Below are 11,903 nucleotides of genomic sequence, written 5' to 3'. Positions count from 1 at the left end.
GTCAGGATGTGCCACAGTTTATCCATCCACCTACTGAGGACATCTGGGTGTTTCCAAGCTTTTGCAGTTACGAATAAAGCTGCTATAAATATCGTCCCTTTGCAGAAGTCAAGTGGTAAGTCGCAGGCCCAGGGAATGGGTGGGGAGTACAGTGACCATGTGGGAGGGGCTGGCTTCCACCTTACTGTCTGAGGACCTCACACTCCCCTGGGGATTCTGGTATTTTCGTGGCAGGCCCAGGCCTGTGGAGGCCTTGGATTGGGGGAATGCACCTGCCACCTCAACTAGCAGTTCCCTGACATGTGTCCCAACCCCTGGATTGGGGGAATGCACCTGCCACCTCAACTAGCAGCTCCCTGACATGTGTCCCAACCCCTGGATTGGAGGAAAGCACCTGCCACCTCAGCAGCTCCCTAACACGTGTCCTAACCCCATAGGCCTCTGCTCACCCTCATAGATGCAGGAGCACCCCTGTGGCAGGTGGGGTCTGAGAGAGCAGGTGTGTCCGCCTCACACAGCGGGTTGCAGGGAGCCTCCTGGGTGTGCTGGCCCTTTCTCCTCAGGGCAGTTCTTGTCTTGTCAGGGTGCTTACCTCCTGTCCACCTGACCCCCACCAGGACCCTGGGTCGCCTCTATCAGGGGCTGGGCTTAGTACAGCATAGGGCTTTGGGCCTGGAACTGTTAGGCTTGAGAACTTAAGGTCCACATCAGAGAAGACTGGCACTGTGCTCCCAGGAGCACCCCCAAGATCTCGGTCGAGCCAGACTCTCAATGCCTAGTTACTGCACCCACTAAGGCAGCCACATTTGCTCTGTCCTTCATGTCTAGCCGCTCAGCCTGTCCTGTCCCCAGGACCAGAAAAGGGCATGTCCCACGACAGGGTTGAGGGCAGGGAAGGGTGGTGCTCTCTGAAGGTAGGTGCTTGCTTGCGCTGCTGAGCCATCTGCCTCACTAGGTGCCACCCAACCTTGTTCTTGCTCAGCCAGGGAGCTGACTTGCTGTGGTGGGCCACAGGCAAGCTGCCCCTTCCCACCTGCAGGAGCCCTTTTTCAGTCTGGCCTGACTGGCGCCCCAAGGACCAGAGTGGAGCTTGGTCACCCTCTTTCTGGGTGGACTTATAAGTCCTGGACATCTCACAGGAGCACCACCACACTGAGCAGCCTGCATCTGGCTTCTCTCACCTAGCACCAAGCCAAGGCTCATGCGTGTTGCGGCGTGTGTCAGGCTTCTGACTCATGTCGTGGCATTTACTACTTTACAGTTTCCCATTGACTCTGGATGGGTTTTGTCTAGTGTTCCCCCAAGACCTGTTGGCTTGTGCCCCCATCCTTGTCCCTCCAGCTCCTGTCCTTGCCCTCCGTGTCCCTCCAGCCCCCATCCCTGTCCCTTCAGCCCCCAGCCATCCCTGTCCCTTCAGCCCCACTTCCTGCCCTCCCTGTCCCTAGACAGCGCCCACTACTACACGTTCTGGCACAGGATCACTAGCGCCGCGCGGCGCTCTCTTTCTGTGGGCCTCAGCGTTCCACGTGTAGAGTGGGGGCGACAGAACCCCACTCAAGGGCCAAGGTACTAACTCGGCTAAGACGTGGGGAGTGCCTCGGCAGGACCCGGCTCGCACATACACTTTAATTCTGCTGACCTGTGACCTGTGACATGGACGCCTGGGAGGCGCTGGCTGCCGGCGGGCCAAAGCCAAATCCGAGCGCTGGGACCCGTTTCCGAGGGCCAGCTCCCGGGGGCTGGACGAGCCGGGGAGCACGCGCCGGCGTAGAACAGCCTGCAAATCAGTCAGGAGCGCTGCGAGAAGCCCCGCCCCGCCTCACGCTCGCCGCTACGCCCCGCCCAGAAGGACTTCTGTCCGCGCCCGGCCACCGTCTGGTCGCGCGCTCCATTTCCGTTTTCGCCCACGTGGTCCAGGTCCGCTCAGTCTACTGCGCCGTGAGTGGGGCCGGGCCGGGGCGCACCCCTCTGGTCCCGGCAGAGTGGTTGGGTCTCCCTGACTCCTCTGGGAAAGCCGGCAGGACGGGGCGGGAGAACGAGGGGCAGCAGGAGGGACTGGGGAGGTCAGAGGTCACCCCGGGGGTCAGGGGACGTCGGAGGTTAGCCGCGGGCGGGGCAGGAGCTCCAAGTCCAGGCGGGTTGGGGCCGGGGCGTGGGATTCCGAGTAAGTCAAGGATCTGCAGGGAGGGTCGGGGGTTCCAGGGACCCTCGCGCCCCGGGCGGTGCATGGGGCTCCCCAGCCTGCGGGCGGCTGCTGGGGCCCTGAGGAAAGCCTGCGGAGCGTGGATCCCGCGCCCGGGACCGTATCGCTTCTGGTAATGACCTCCTGCCCTCGGCCCCCTAGCCCCGTGTGGTGGCGCAGCGCAGGCCTACTCACCGGAGGTGCTGCCTGCCCACTCGGGTGCCCCTGCCTGCAAGGATGCCCTCTGCCCACGGGAGGTGCTGTCTGCCCCCTCAGTGCTGCCTGCTCCTTCCTTGGCGATCCTGGCGCAGGTCTCTGGTGGGCAAGATCTCAGTAACCCTGGGCTGGAATCAGCTCTGGGGTCAACTCCAGTGACTCCCCAGCCCCGAAAGAGTCACCCCTCATTCCTTCACCTGCGCTTCCACGCAGTTCACCCCGCCCTGTCTTTTCAGTTTGCCCCCCATGGCCGGGAATGGAAAGGCTCCTGTGCCAATGGGCACCAGGCAGGAGCAGGATAGGAAGGCCCCTAGCGGCTGGCAGGGCCGGGCTCGGGCCTGGGAGGAACCAGAGCAGCAGGCGAAGAAGCTCAAGAGCAGCGCAGATGGGGAGCCGCACAGGAAGCTGCCCAAGCGGAAGATTGTGTTGCTTCTGGCCTATTCCGGGAAGGGCTACCACGGCATGCAGGTGGGGGGCCTCGTGTTCAGATGAGGGGCCCTTGGGGTGTTGGGGGCCTGATCTCAGTCAGGTCTGATTTCTTAAGACCACTGTGCGACTCTGGGGATGGATTTAGGAGTGACGATCAACCAGTGAGGCCAGAAACCAGGACCTCAGCATCAAGCAAGATTTAGATTGGAATCCAGGCAGCTCTGCCTTGCTTTGGGGCACCCAATGCTGTGCGGGGGCTCCCGCATCACCGGCTCTGCTGCTGTCCAGCATGTGGCCCCGGGCAAGCAATGGAAGCACCCTTTTAAGGTGGGGTGGCCACAGCACCAGCTGCAGGGCATGCAAGGTTGCTAGGTTTCCCGGAGCTGTGCACCAAGAACAGTGGACAGTGCTGGGAAGCTCAGAGGAGGCCGCTCACTGTGTGTCCAGGGTCTTTACAGCCTCCATCTGTGGAAAGGCAGATTTCTCCACCCTACCCACCAGCTTGGTCCTTTTTCAAAAGGCAGAGGGCCTCAGTGCCCCACAAGTGCAGGTAGACTTTATTCTTGCTTCTCCGAGTCGACTCTGTGGCTCTTAAACTTTGGTTCCAAGTTCTTACGACTTCTTGCCTCACAGTAAGATGCTCACTGATGTGTAGAGTATCTACTTAAAGCAAGTTTAAGAGAACAATGCCTAACCTCACCAGGTGTTGTGATAACTTTTATTATGAGTAATAGTAATAACATACTTCTTATCCAATTTTATTTTTATTTAAAGTCTAGTTTATACCATGAAACTGGTTCCATAACCACTGGTAGATTATGACAGCAGTTGGGGAACATTGCATCACTTCTTAGCTCCAAGTCCTGGCAGAGTCAGACAGATTGCCTCTGCTGCTTTGTGGCCTCCGCCCCTTGGCCCAGCCCTGCCCCCTTCTGTGCCCCCCCCACCCCCGCCACTTCAAGAAGCCACATGACTGTCCCAAATGAGAATGGGGGCTTGAGGGCAGGCCCTGCGCTGGGTGCAGTGAGTCTTGGTGAGGTGCTGCCAGTCTTGTGCCCCTTGTGTGGGAAAGGCTTCTGTTGAGGATGGCCGGGAGGGTGGTCTCCCTGAGGTCAGGGTCCTGTGGGCCCTGGACCACGGTTAGGGGAAGCCAGGAGGGATCACATGGGGGGAGGGTGTTCCAGAGAAGTTCCAGTCTCCCAGTATGCACCGATCCTGAGAGGCTGGTCAGGCCGGGCTCATAGGCTGGAGGCTACAGGAAAAGCCAGGATGCCAAACCCGTCCCTGTTAGCAGTATGTGGGGGTTCCTGCTGAGGCAATGGGACCGACCCATAGGAGGGGTTCAGATTTGACTAGGTGGGAGGAAATGATGTCTCAGGTGACAGCTGCTGTTGGCTGCCCAGATGGGAAGCTTCTCGACTGTGGGTGCCCCTCAGCTGGCTTTCCCACTTGCCCTGGAAGGGGAAGCACTGCAGTGGGTCCCCACAGCTGCAGGTGTAGGCTCCCTGGGGCAGCAGCATGATCCCAGGCCCCCACTGGTGGGCAGCAGTGGAGTGAAAACAGTTGTTTTCTTCTCTTTTCCTCAGAGGAATGTTGGGTCCTCACAGTTCAAGACCATCGAAGATGACCTGGTGTGCGCCCTGGTGCGGTCGGGCTGTATTCCAGAGAATCATGGCGAAGACATGAGGAAGATGTCCTTCCAGAGGTGCGCCCGGACAGACAAGGTAGGGCCACCTCCACCAGCTGCAGGTGTGAGGCGCACCTGAACCTCCTGGTCTTTGTGTCTGACTGCCCTTGTCCCACGTCCACCTGAGTGTCTTTATTTGTCAAGACTCTTAGTTACAAATGATAGATGAACACATCAGACCAGCCTAAGTGGATGGAAGGTAACATTGTTACCTCGTGTAACTAAGATGTTCAAGAGCATTTCCAGCCCAGGTAAGACTGGGCCCAGGTGCTCTCTGCTGGTAGGACTTTCTCCTCTGTTGCCCCTACAGGTAGGATGGTGGCCACAGCATCTCCTGCTTTATGTTCATCCACCTCAGGCTCGCTGATCACGAGGCCGCCATGGCAAGCCACACTTGAAATGTTAAGTTTTGCAAAGGGGAAAGTGAAACAGGTGAAACTGGTTTTAGTAATCAACTTTATTTAACTCAGTATACCCCAAACTGTCTTGTTTCAGCATGTAATAAATATAAAAAATGACTCATGGGATATATTTCCCATTCTTTGCATGTGTGTACTGTGTCTTTAAACCCAGTGTGTGCGCCACATTGAGCACACCACAGCTAGCTGCATCTCGTGGACTCGGGAGCTGTGGCTAGGTGTGGCCCAGCACTGTCCACTCAGACTCACAGGTTGAGTCCTGTCTGACTGGCTTGCGCATGTGTCCTGGCTTGGTCACTGGTCAGCACCCATGCATTCAGCCCCTCAGACAAACAAATGATAACATGTTAGTTTCTGTTTCAGATTATTAAAAAAAAAAAAATAGATTTAGTTGAGATATAATTCACTCCCATACAATTTGCCTGTTGTATCCACACCGTACAATTTAGTGGATTCTAGTGTTTTCACAGTTGTGCCAGCCCCCAGCCCCACCTTGGCATCGGGGCCAGCTGCTGCATGAGCAGTGGCACTGAAGTCGTGCATGGGCAGGGTGCTCAGCCTCAGGGCCATGGACGGCTTGTGGCGCTCGGTACTGATGATCATGGGGTAGATGTGCTGCTCCTTTTTTTTGCACTAAATCTTTGCAATCCATTGTGTATTTCCCAGAGTATCTACTTAAAGCAAGTTTAAGAGAACAATGCCTAACCTCACCAGCTATTGTGATAACTTTTACTATGAATAATAGTAATAACATATTTCTTACCCTATTTTATTAAAAAAAAAGTCTAGGTTATACTATGAAACTCGTTCCATAACCTTGCTCCACCTTGCTCCAAAACAGCCTGTTGGACGCCCTCAATGCCTCTGTAGAAGGGTGTAGGTCTCGGGAGTGGTGGATTTGGCCTGTGTAACATCTCTCCCAGTTATTTTTTGTCTGTCTTCCTCTGTACTCTACAATTTTTTATTTGGAAAAATTTCAGGCCTTCAGAAGTCCCAGGACAAGGGAGTGAACAACATAGATTCAACAGCAACGAAGTTGTGTTTCTTTGAAGGGTTTGCTCTCTATATTTGTGTAGTTCACAGAAAGGTGCACACAAATGTCCAGTAAGACAGGCAATTGCAAGGTGGAAGCACAACAAACCGTGGATAGCAAAACTGCAAACACGGGTGTCTGCCATGCTCTCCTGTGCTGGCCTCAGACTTCCGGCATCTGGGGAGGCGTTTTCTTTTTTCTCAATTTGCTGAGGGTCACATCCAAGGTGGGACTTGACTTCTTGTCTGCATAATATCATGCATCTATTCCTATGTCTGTCTGTTGGGTATGACGTCGTTTGTAATGTTTTACAGGTCACCCCATGCTCACTGTAACTTACCACACAGCTCACCCAAAGCATTCTGGGGCTGGCCATCAACTGTAGATACCTTTCTAAAGCAGATTCCTAGTGAAGGGCTGGGCAGCTGCATGCTCCCTGGCCGACACCTGCTTGCAGAGCAAGGCCCAGCCGGCCCTCCCGCCTGTTCTGCTTCCTTTGCAGGGCGTGTCTGCAGCTGGCCAGGTGGTGTCCCTGAAGGTGTGGCTGATTGATGGCATTTTAGAAAAGATCAACAGCCACCTCCCATCTCACATTCGGATACTGGGTAAGCCTGGCAGCCCAGAGGTGGGGACTGCGCTCGCATGCGCTGGCCGGCTCTCACCATGTTCTTGCCGCAGAGGGGCTGGTTGGCGGCTGGTGGTCAGGCCATCTTTTCCAGGTGGGCCGAGGTCCTGCCTCTTCCCAGAGGGACTCCACTGGGCACACAGCCTGGAAAGCCTCCTTGCAGTGCCCTGGTGCTTTGCGGGCCTTGGCTTAACCAAACACTGGATACAAAAGTCCAGGTCTGGTGAAGTGAAGGCTGCAACACTGCCTTTTATGACAGGCCTGATAAGTGGGCTTCGAGGTCTTCTTATTTTAATCCTGTTGTATCTGCCGTGGAGTTGGTGGCCAGCATGGGCCTTCCTGTCTGCTGTTGTAATTGCATTTAATTATCACCTTGGTTGCCTTGTTAGCTGTAACTTGCTGTGGTTGTTTAGTTGTGTTAGTTTAGTTAGGGGTTTAAAGCAAGGTTGGCACACTTTTTCTGAGGAGAGCCAGATAGTAAAATATCGCATCGCCCTTCGCCTTTGGTGTATGGTGAACATACACTTTACATCAACTTAGGTTCCAGACCCCACACTCACACTACATTATTATTCTTTCTTAAACAGCCAGTTAAAATACTTTAAAGCTTCTTAAAAATTAAGTGTAATTGATGTATAATAAACTGCATATTTAAGCATATAATTGCAAAGTTCTGCTACACATGTACATCTGTGAAGCCACCCAGTTAGGATAGTGAGCCCCTCCCACACCCCGAAGGTTGTGACCCACCCCACCTTCCTCACCAGGCCCCACTGGTCTGCTTTCTGCTTCTTGCTTGGTTTGTATTTTCAGAGTTTTATGTGAGCATATTTTTCTCTGCCTGGCTTCTTTCACTGAGTTGTACTGCTTGTGTTTCCAGTCTGCTCCTCATTGCTGTATGGTATCCTGTTATATGGGTACACCATAAATTGTTTATCTGTCTACCTGCTGAGGGGCATGGGTGTTTCCAGTTTGGGGCTATAACAAATAAAGCTGCTATGAACACTTGGCACAGGTCTTGAGTAAAATTCTTAATGCAAAGCCAGTGGCCTTTGCTGATGACTTAGCCCACTATGGAGTTTATTTTTAGTGTAATAGTTTTATTTTTATTAGACTGTGGTCTTCCTCTGCCTCATGAGGAAAATTCCCTCCTGACTAAATCCTCTCCAAGTCCTGTCTGATGGCTCTTACCATTTGTTCCCAGGGAGATATTTTAGTTCCCACAGATTATTCTCCAGCTTTGCTGAGATAGCAGCACACCCCACGGACGATTATTTCCAAAGTCAGCACCACTTCTGGCATGTGACCAGGACAGTAGCTCGTTTCTGGCAGTGGCAAGGCTACTGCCAGCACCTGTCAGCTTTTCTGTAGCTGTGATGTTGGCATAACTGAGGTGATGCACACAAAGCGTACGCGTGATGCTCAGTGTTAATGAAATTACCCCCAAATCAAACATGACGGTAGAAGCAAAACAAGGAGCTCAATGCAGATGCGCCCAAGATTACCATGGCCTTGACTCACCACCCCAGGCGGGATGGGCACTGCCTGGAGATGCCTGGCTGCTTGCAAGGGCCCAGGACCCTCATAAGTAGGAAACCAAAGTTGGGCCCTAAGTCAGACTCCCTGTGAGGTTGAATCCTTGTAGCATGGGTGGACCTGCTGTCCTGGCCAGGACCTCACCCACTGCCCAACGAGACTTGCCAGTGTAGGATGTACAGGGACAGAAGGTATGCTTCTTGGAAGCCTTCCCCCTAATAGTCCTGCAATTCTGCCAGAAATTTCCTGTACCAGTACCCAGTACACATTTGTTCCCGTGTTTCTTATGAATGGAATCCCCTGCATGTAGTTGTTTATCCTGTGAAGAAGACCTAGTACACTGTTTATTGAGTATAATTATTATATCATTGCTGTTAGCCTGAACTCACCCAGTTTCTCAGAGGAGAGAGAACTGTGGTGCCTGGAGACTTGCCATCTCATCCTGTGCACATTCTAGAGTGTATCTCATTACTTTTCTGTCGCTGGACTCAGTTTCCACTTAGGGCTGTTGAACACACTGCTGCCTCTGTGGCCTCTCTGTAGAATAAGTGCTAATGAGCAGGTCGGGCCACAGTTAGGCTCTGGTCTGAAGCAAGGCTCCTCCACAGATGGCTGTGCCCATCCACGTCCAGGGTCATTGCAGGGCAGGCATATGTTTGCCTCTACTTTCTCTAACCTTGGGTTTCAACAAATGTTGGTGTTTATGTTGTATGGGTTTGTTTAATTCTGTGATGGAGCATCTGGGGGGTTTAAGGTTTAGTGCCCAAGAGTGGGTCTCGCTAGGACCTGCCCGTGTTTGGGAGGCGTGGTGCCAGCACTCAGACCTGGGCTGGGTGCTGTGGGCTTCACAGGCCTTTCTCCTCATTTGCTGCCTCTCTGCAGGAGTGAAGCGAGTCACAGGCGGCTTCAACTCTAAGAACAAATGTGACGCCAGGACCTACTTCTACATGCTGCCCACGTTTGCCTTTGCCCACAAGGACCAGGATTTGCAGGATGAGACATACCGGCTGAGTGCAGAGACTCTGCAGCGCGTGAACCAGCTCCTTGCCTGCTATAAGGGCACGCACAACTTCCACAACTTCACCTCACAGAAGGGGCCTCAGGAGCCCAGTGCCCGGCGCTACATCCTGGACATGTTTTGTGAGGAGCCCTTCGTGCGTGAAGGCATGGAGTTTGCAGTGATCAAGGTGAAGGGGCAGAGTTTCATGACGCACCAGATCAGGAAGATGGTTGGCCTGGTGGTAGCCATCATCAAGGGCTATGCACCTGAGAGCGTGCTGGAGCGCAGCTGGGGGGAGGCAAAAGTAGATGTACCCAAGGCACCAGGGCTGGGCCTCGTCCTGGAGCGCGTGCACTTCGAGAAGTACAACCAGCGCTTTGGCTGCGATGGGTTGCATGAGCCTCTGGACTGGGCACGCGAGGAGGCAGAGGTCACCGCCTTCAAGGAGCAGCACATCTACCCCACGATCATCAGTACCGAGCACCACGAGCGGTCCATGGCCCTGTGGCTGAGCACCCTGCCCATGCACGACTTCAGTGCCACTGCTCATGCGGCAGCTGGTCCCGATGCCAAGGTGGGGCTGGGGGCTGGCACGGGCCCTTCCAGGAGCTTGGCCAAGTGCGTGCCTGCATCTGCCCTGTCTGTGGCTGAGCTAACCCACTCTGCACTGGCGTTGTGGTGCCCATTGCAGAGAAGAACAAGCTGAAGCTCAGAATGTGCACCCCACCCTAAAGGTTCCACAGCAGAGGGAGGAGCTGGCCAGGGCCTTAGACTGAGTGGCTGGTGACCCCAAAACACTGCCTTGCACTCGCTTTCTGCTCGGCACTTGGTGATCTTGGGCAAAGGACACGCTCAGTAGCTTGTCTTCCCGTTTGTGAGGGGGAGAGGACAGTGGGGCACCCTTGGGCTGACACTGCTGTTTCCTTAGTGTTTGTTGTTAAACCTGCTCCAGAACATGAGGTTCCTTGAGGCGAGGTGCCCGGATGCTCTTCATTCATTGTGGCAGCTTCCCCCCAGGCCACAGTGCCCTCCATCTGCAAGGGAGGGCAGTCTGGGTCCTGGGTCCCAGCTGTCACTTGGCCCTGCTGCACAGACTTGGCTGCTAGGCTTGCTGTCAAAGGTCCACAAGGAGCTAGCTGTCTGAAGTGCAGCTCATCCATGAGTTACCTGCCAACTGTATTTTAGGAGCAGAGCATTGGTGATTGGAGGCGGTGGAGCTGATAGCAGTTTGAAGTTCTCAGTTCTTTTTAGGGGGTGAGGGATGTCCCCAAAGCCCGTGTTCTCTTGTGGTGGCCTAGCAGGTTTTCAAAGGGTGAGATTCTCATGTGGAGCTCTGGGAGATTTCTTCCTATTGGCTAGATATCCAGAAAAACATTGTCCTTACTCCATCCCTGGGTTGTAAACTCAGGTGCACACAGGTAAGGTAAGCAAGTGAAGCGAGCCAGGTATAAGAAAAGCAGGAGCATAGGTTGGGTGATAAATGGCAGCCAGCGTCAGGGAGGCAGTCGGGATTGGCAGACTGGCAAACAGGAGAGCCCTGGTTCCACCTGAAAGGCTTCTGTAGCTCAGAACAGTCAGTGGTGGCCAAAAAGATGTGCCCAGTGCTGTCAGAGCTCAGATTTTTCTAAGAGAAACTGGCATTCCAGAATTTTATGTGAAGTCTTCCACTCTAAATGCTGGTGGTTATATGTAATAATGGCAGATGGAGCATATGTGACTGGGGGCCAGCCTTTGCCCTCTCATTGATTCCTACTATTAGAGGCTCTGACCATCTGTCATCTTTACATACTGCTGAGGAGCCTGCCCTTGTCCAGTTTTACCTCCCCTGAGGACATTGCATTCCTGGGGATTTGAAGACACCCACTAAACACCCCCTGGCTTTCCCTGCTCAAGCCAGGTCCTTGACCCAGATTGAAAGCCAAGAAGTCTGCCTGAGAACAAAGGCTTCCCCTCGTTGCCAATGGGGCAGGCTGCTGCTGCTGAGCCCATGTGGACAGCCCCCTTCTTGGGGCAGCATGCTCCCCCGCAGCCGCCTCGTCTGCTCTCGTTCTGCAGGTCCCCAGCCCCCTGGAAGGCAGCGAAGGGGACGGAGACAGCGACTGAAGTGCCGCCCTCTGGGGTGAATTGAGTTGGCCTGCAGCATGCCATTGCTGCTCTTGGCCATGCTCTTCCCAAGATGGGAGAGCCTCAGTGTAGCCTCAAGACCTCAGGACCCTGAGACCTGCATCATTTTGTGCTCACCCCAGGAGAACCTGCGTGAATCTCTTTTCAGCTCTTGTGTCAGCTATGTACACCTCAGTGTGTAAAGACACTATTTTTTTAAAGAAGCGATTTTCTTATTAAATAAGTACAAACTTTGCATAGTTGCTCCTTTGTTCACATTTTTCTGGAGAGATGGAAGATGCACCCCGTGCCGCCCCCCTCCGCAAAAGCCACAATGAGGTGGCCTAGCGAGTGTGTGGGCGCCTGGTGAGGACACACTTCTTGGCTCTTGCAGGCTGAGGCCAGAGCAGGCCCAGCTGTGAGAGGCCTTTCCAGAAGCCCAACTAGTGGCCCAGACAAGAACAGGCTGGTGGTTGGGCCCAGTGCAGTGGTCCTGATGCTGGTGGGGGGCTTTCCTCTCTGTCCACCTGGCCTCAGCACATGGCCTTCGTCCTGGTCCAATCACCCCAGTGTTCCCACCCTCCCATGGGAAGGATGAGGGCAAGAGGAGGGGCCTATCATTGGGTGTACCTGAGCGTGCTCTCCCAGGAGATCTGCCAGCAATCTCCCTCCC

At 54.2% G+C, this 11,903-nt stretch overlaps 1 protein-coding gene across 3 annotated transcripts; it reads left to right on the top strand.

The window, feature by feature from the left end:
- Positions 1-1,858: 1,858 nt before the first annotated feature.
- PUS1 (pseudouridine synthase 1) lies at positions 1,859-11,486 on the top strand. 3 transcript variants are annotated; one of them, XM_036921856.2, is made up of 6 exons: positions 1,859-1,938; positions 2,635-2,866; positions 4,414-4,551; positions 6,469-6,571; positions 9,010-9,701; positions 11,183-11,486. In XM_036921856.2, exons 2-6 carry the CDS (start codon positions 2,645-2,647, stop codon positions 11,228-11,230), a joined length of 1,203 nt encoding a protein of 400 aa, XP_036777751.2. In that variant the 5' UTR covers positions 1,859-1,938; positions 2,635-2,644; the 3' UTR covers positions 11,231-11,486. The 3 variants fall into 3 exon arrangements, with proteins under 3 accessions (XP_036777751.2, XP_036777750.2, XP_036777752.2); XM_036921855.2 differs by lacking the exon at positions 1,859-1,938 and adding an exon at positions 2,070-2,315; XM_036921857.2 differs by lacking the exon at positions 1,859-1,938 and adding an exon at positions 2,146-2,164.
- Positions 11,487-11,903: the final 417 nt, after the last annotated feature.

This window comes from Manis pentadactyla, chromosome 14 (genome assembly GCF_030020395.1).
Source record: "Manis pentadactyla isolate mManPen7 chromosome 14, mManPen7.hap1, whole genome shotgun sequence".
Lineage (NCBI taxonomy): Eukaryota > Metazoa > Chordata > Mammalia > Pholidota > Manidae > Manis > Manis pentadactyla.
The sequence above is the reverse complement of the archived record's forward strand: the minus strand, read 5'-3'. Positions and strand labels throughout refer to the sequence as shown.

Bases quoted from the DNA above. Each gene is read 5' to 3' on its own strand.
- PUS1 (XM_036921855.2), top strand. From the start codon at position 2,227: ATGGGGCTCCCCAGCCTGCGGGCGGCTGCTGGGGCCCTGAGGAAAGCC. The intron at 2,867-4,413 runs GTGGGGGGCCTC...TCTTTTCCTCAG, and splicing joins AGGGCTACCACGGCATGCAG to AGGAATGTTGGGTCCTCACA. The intron at 6,572-9,009 runs GTAAGCCTGGCA...GCCTCTCTGCAG, and splicing joins ATCTCACATTCGGATACTGG to GAGTGAAGCGAGTCACAGGC.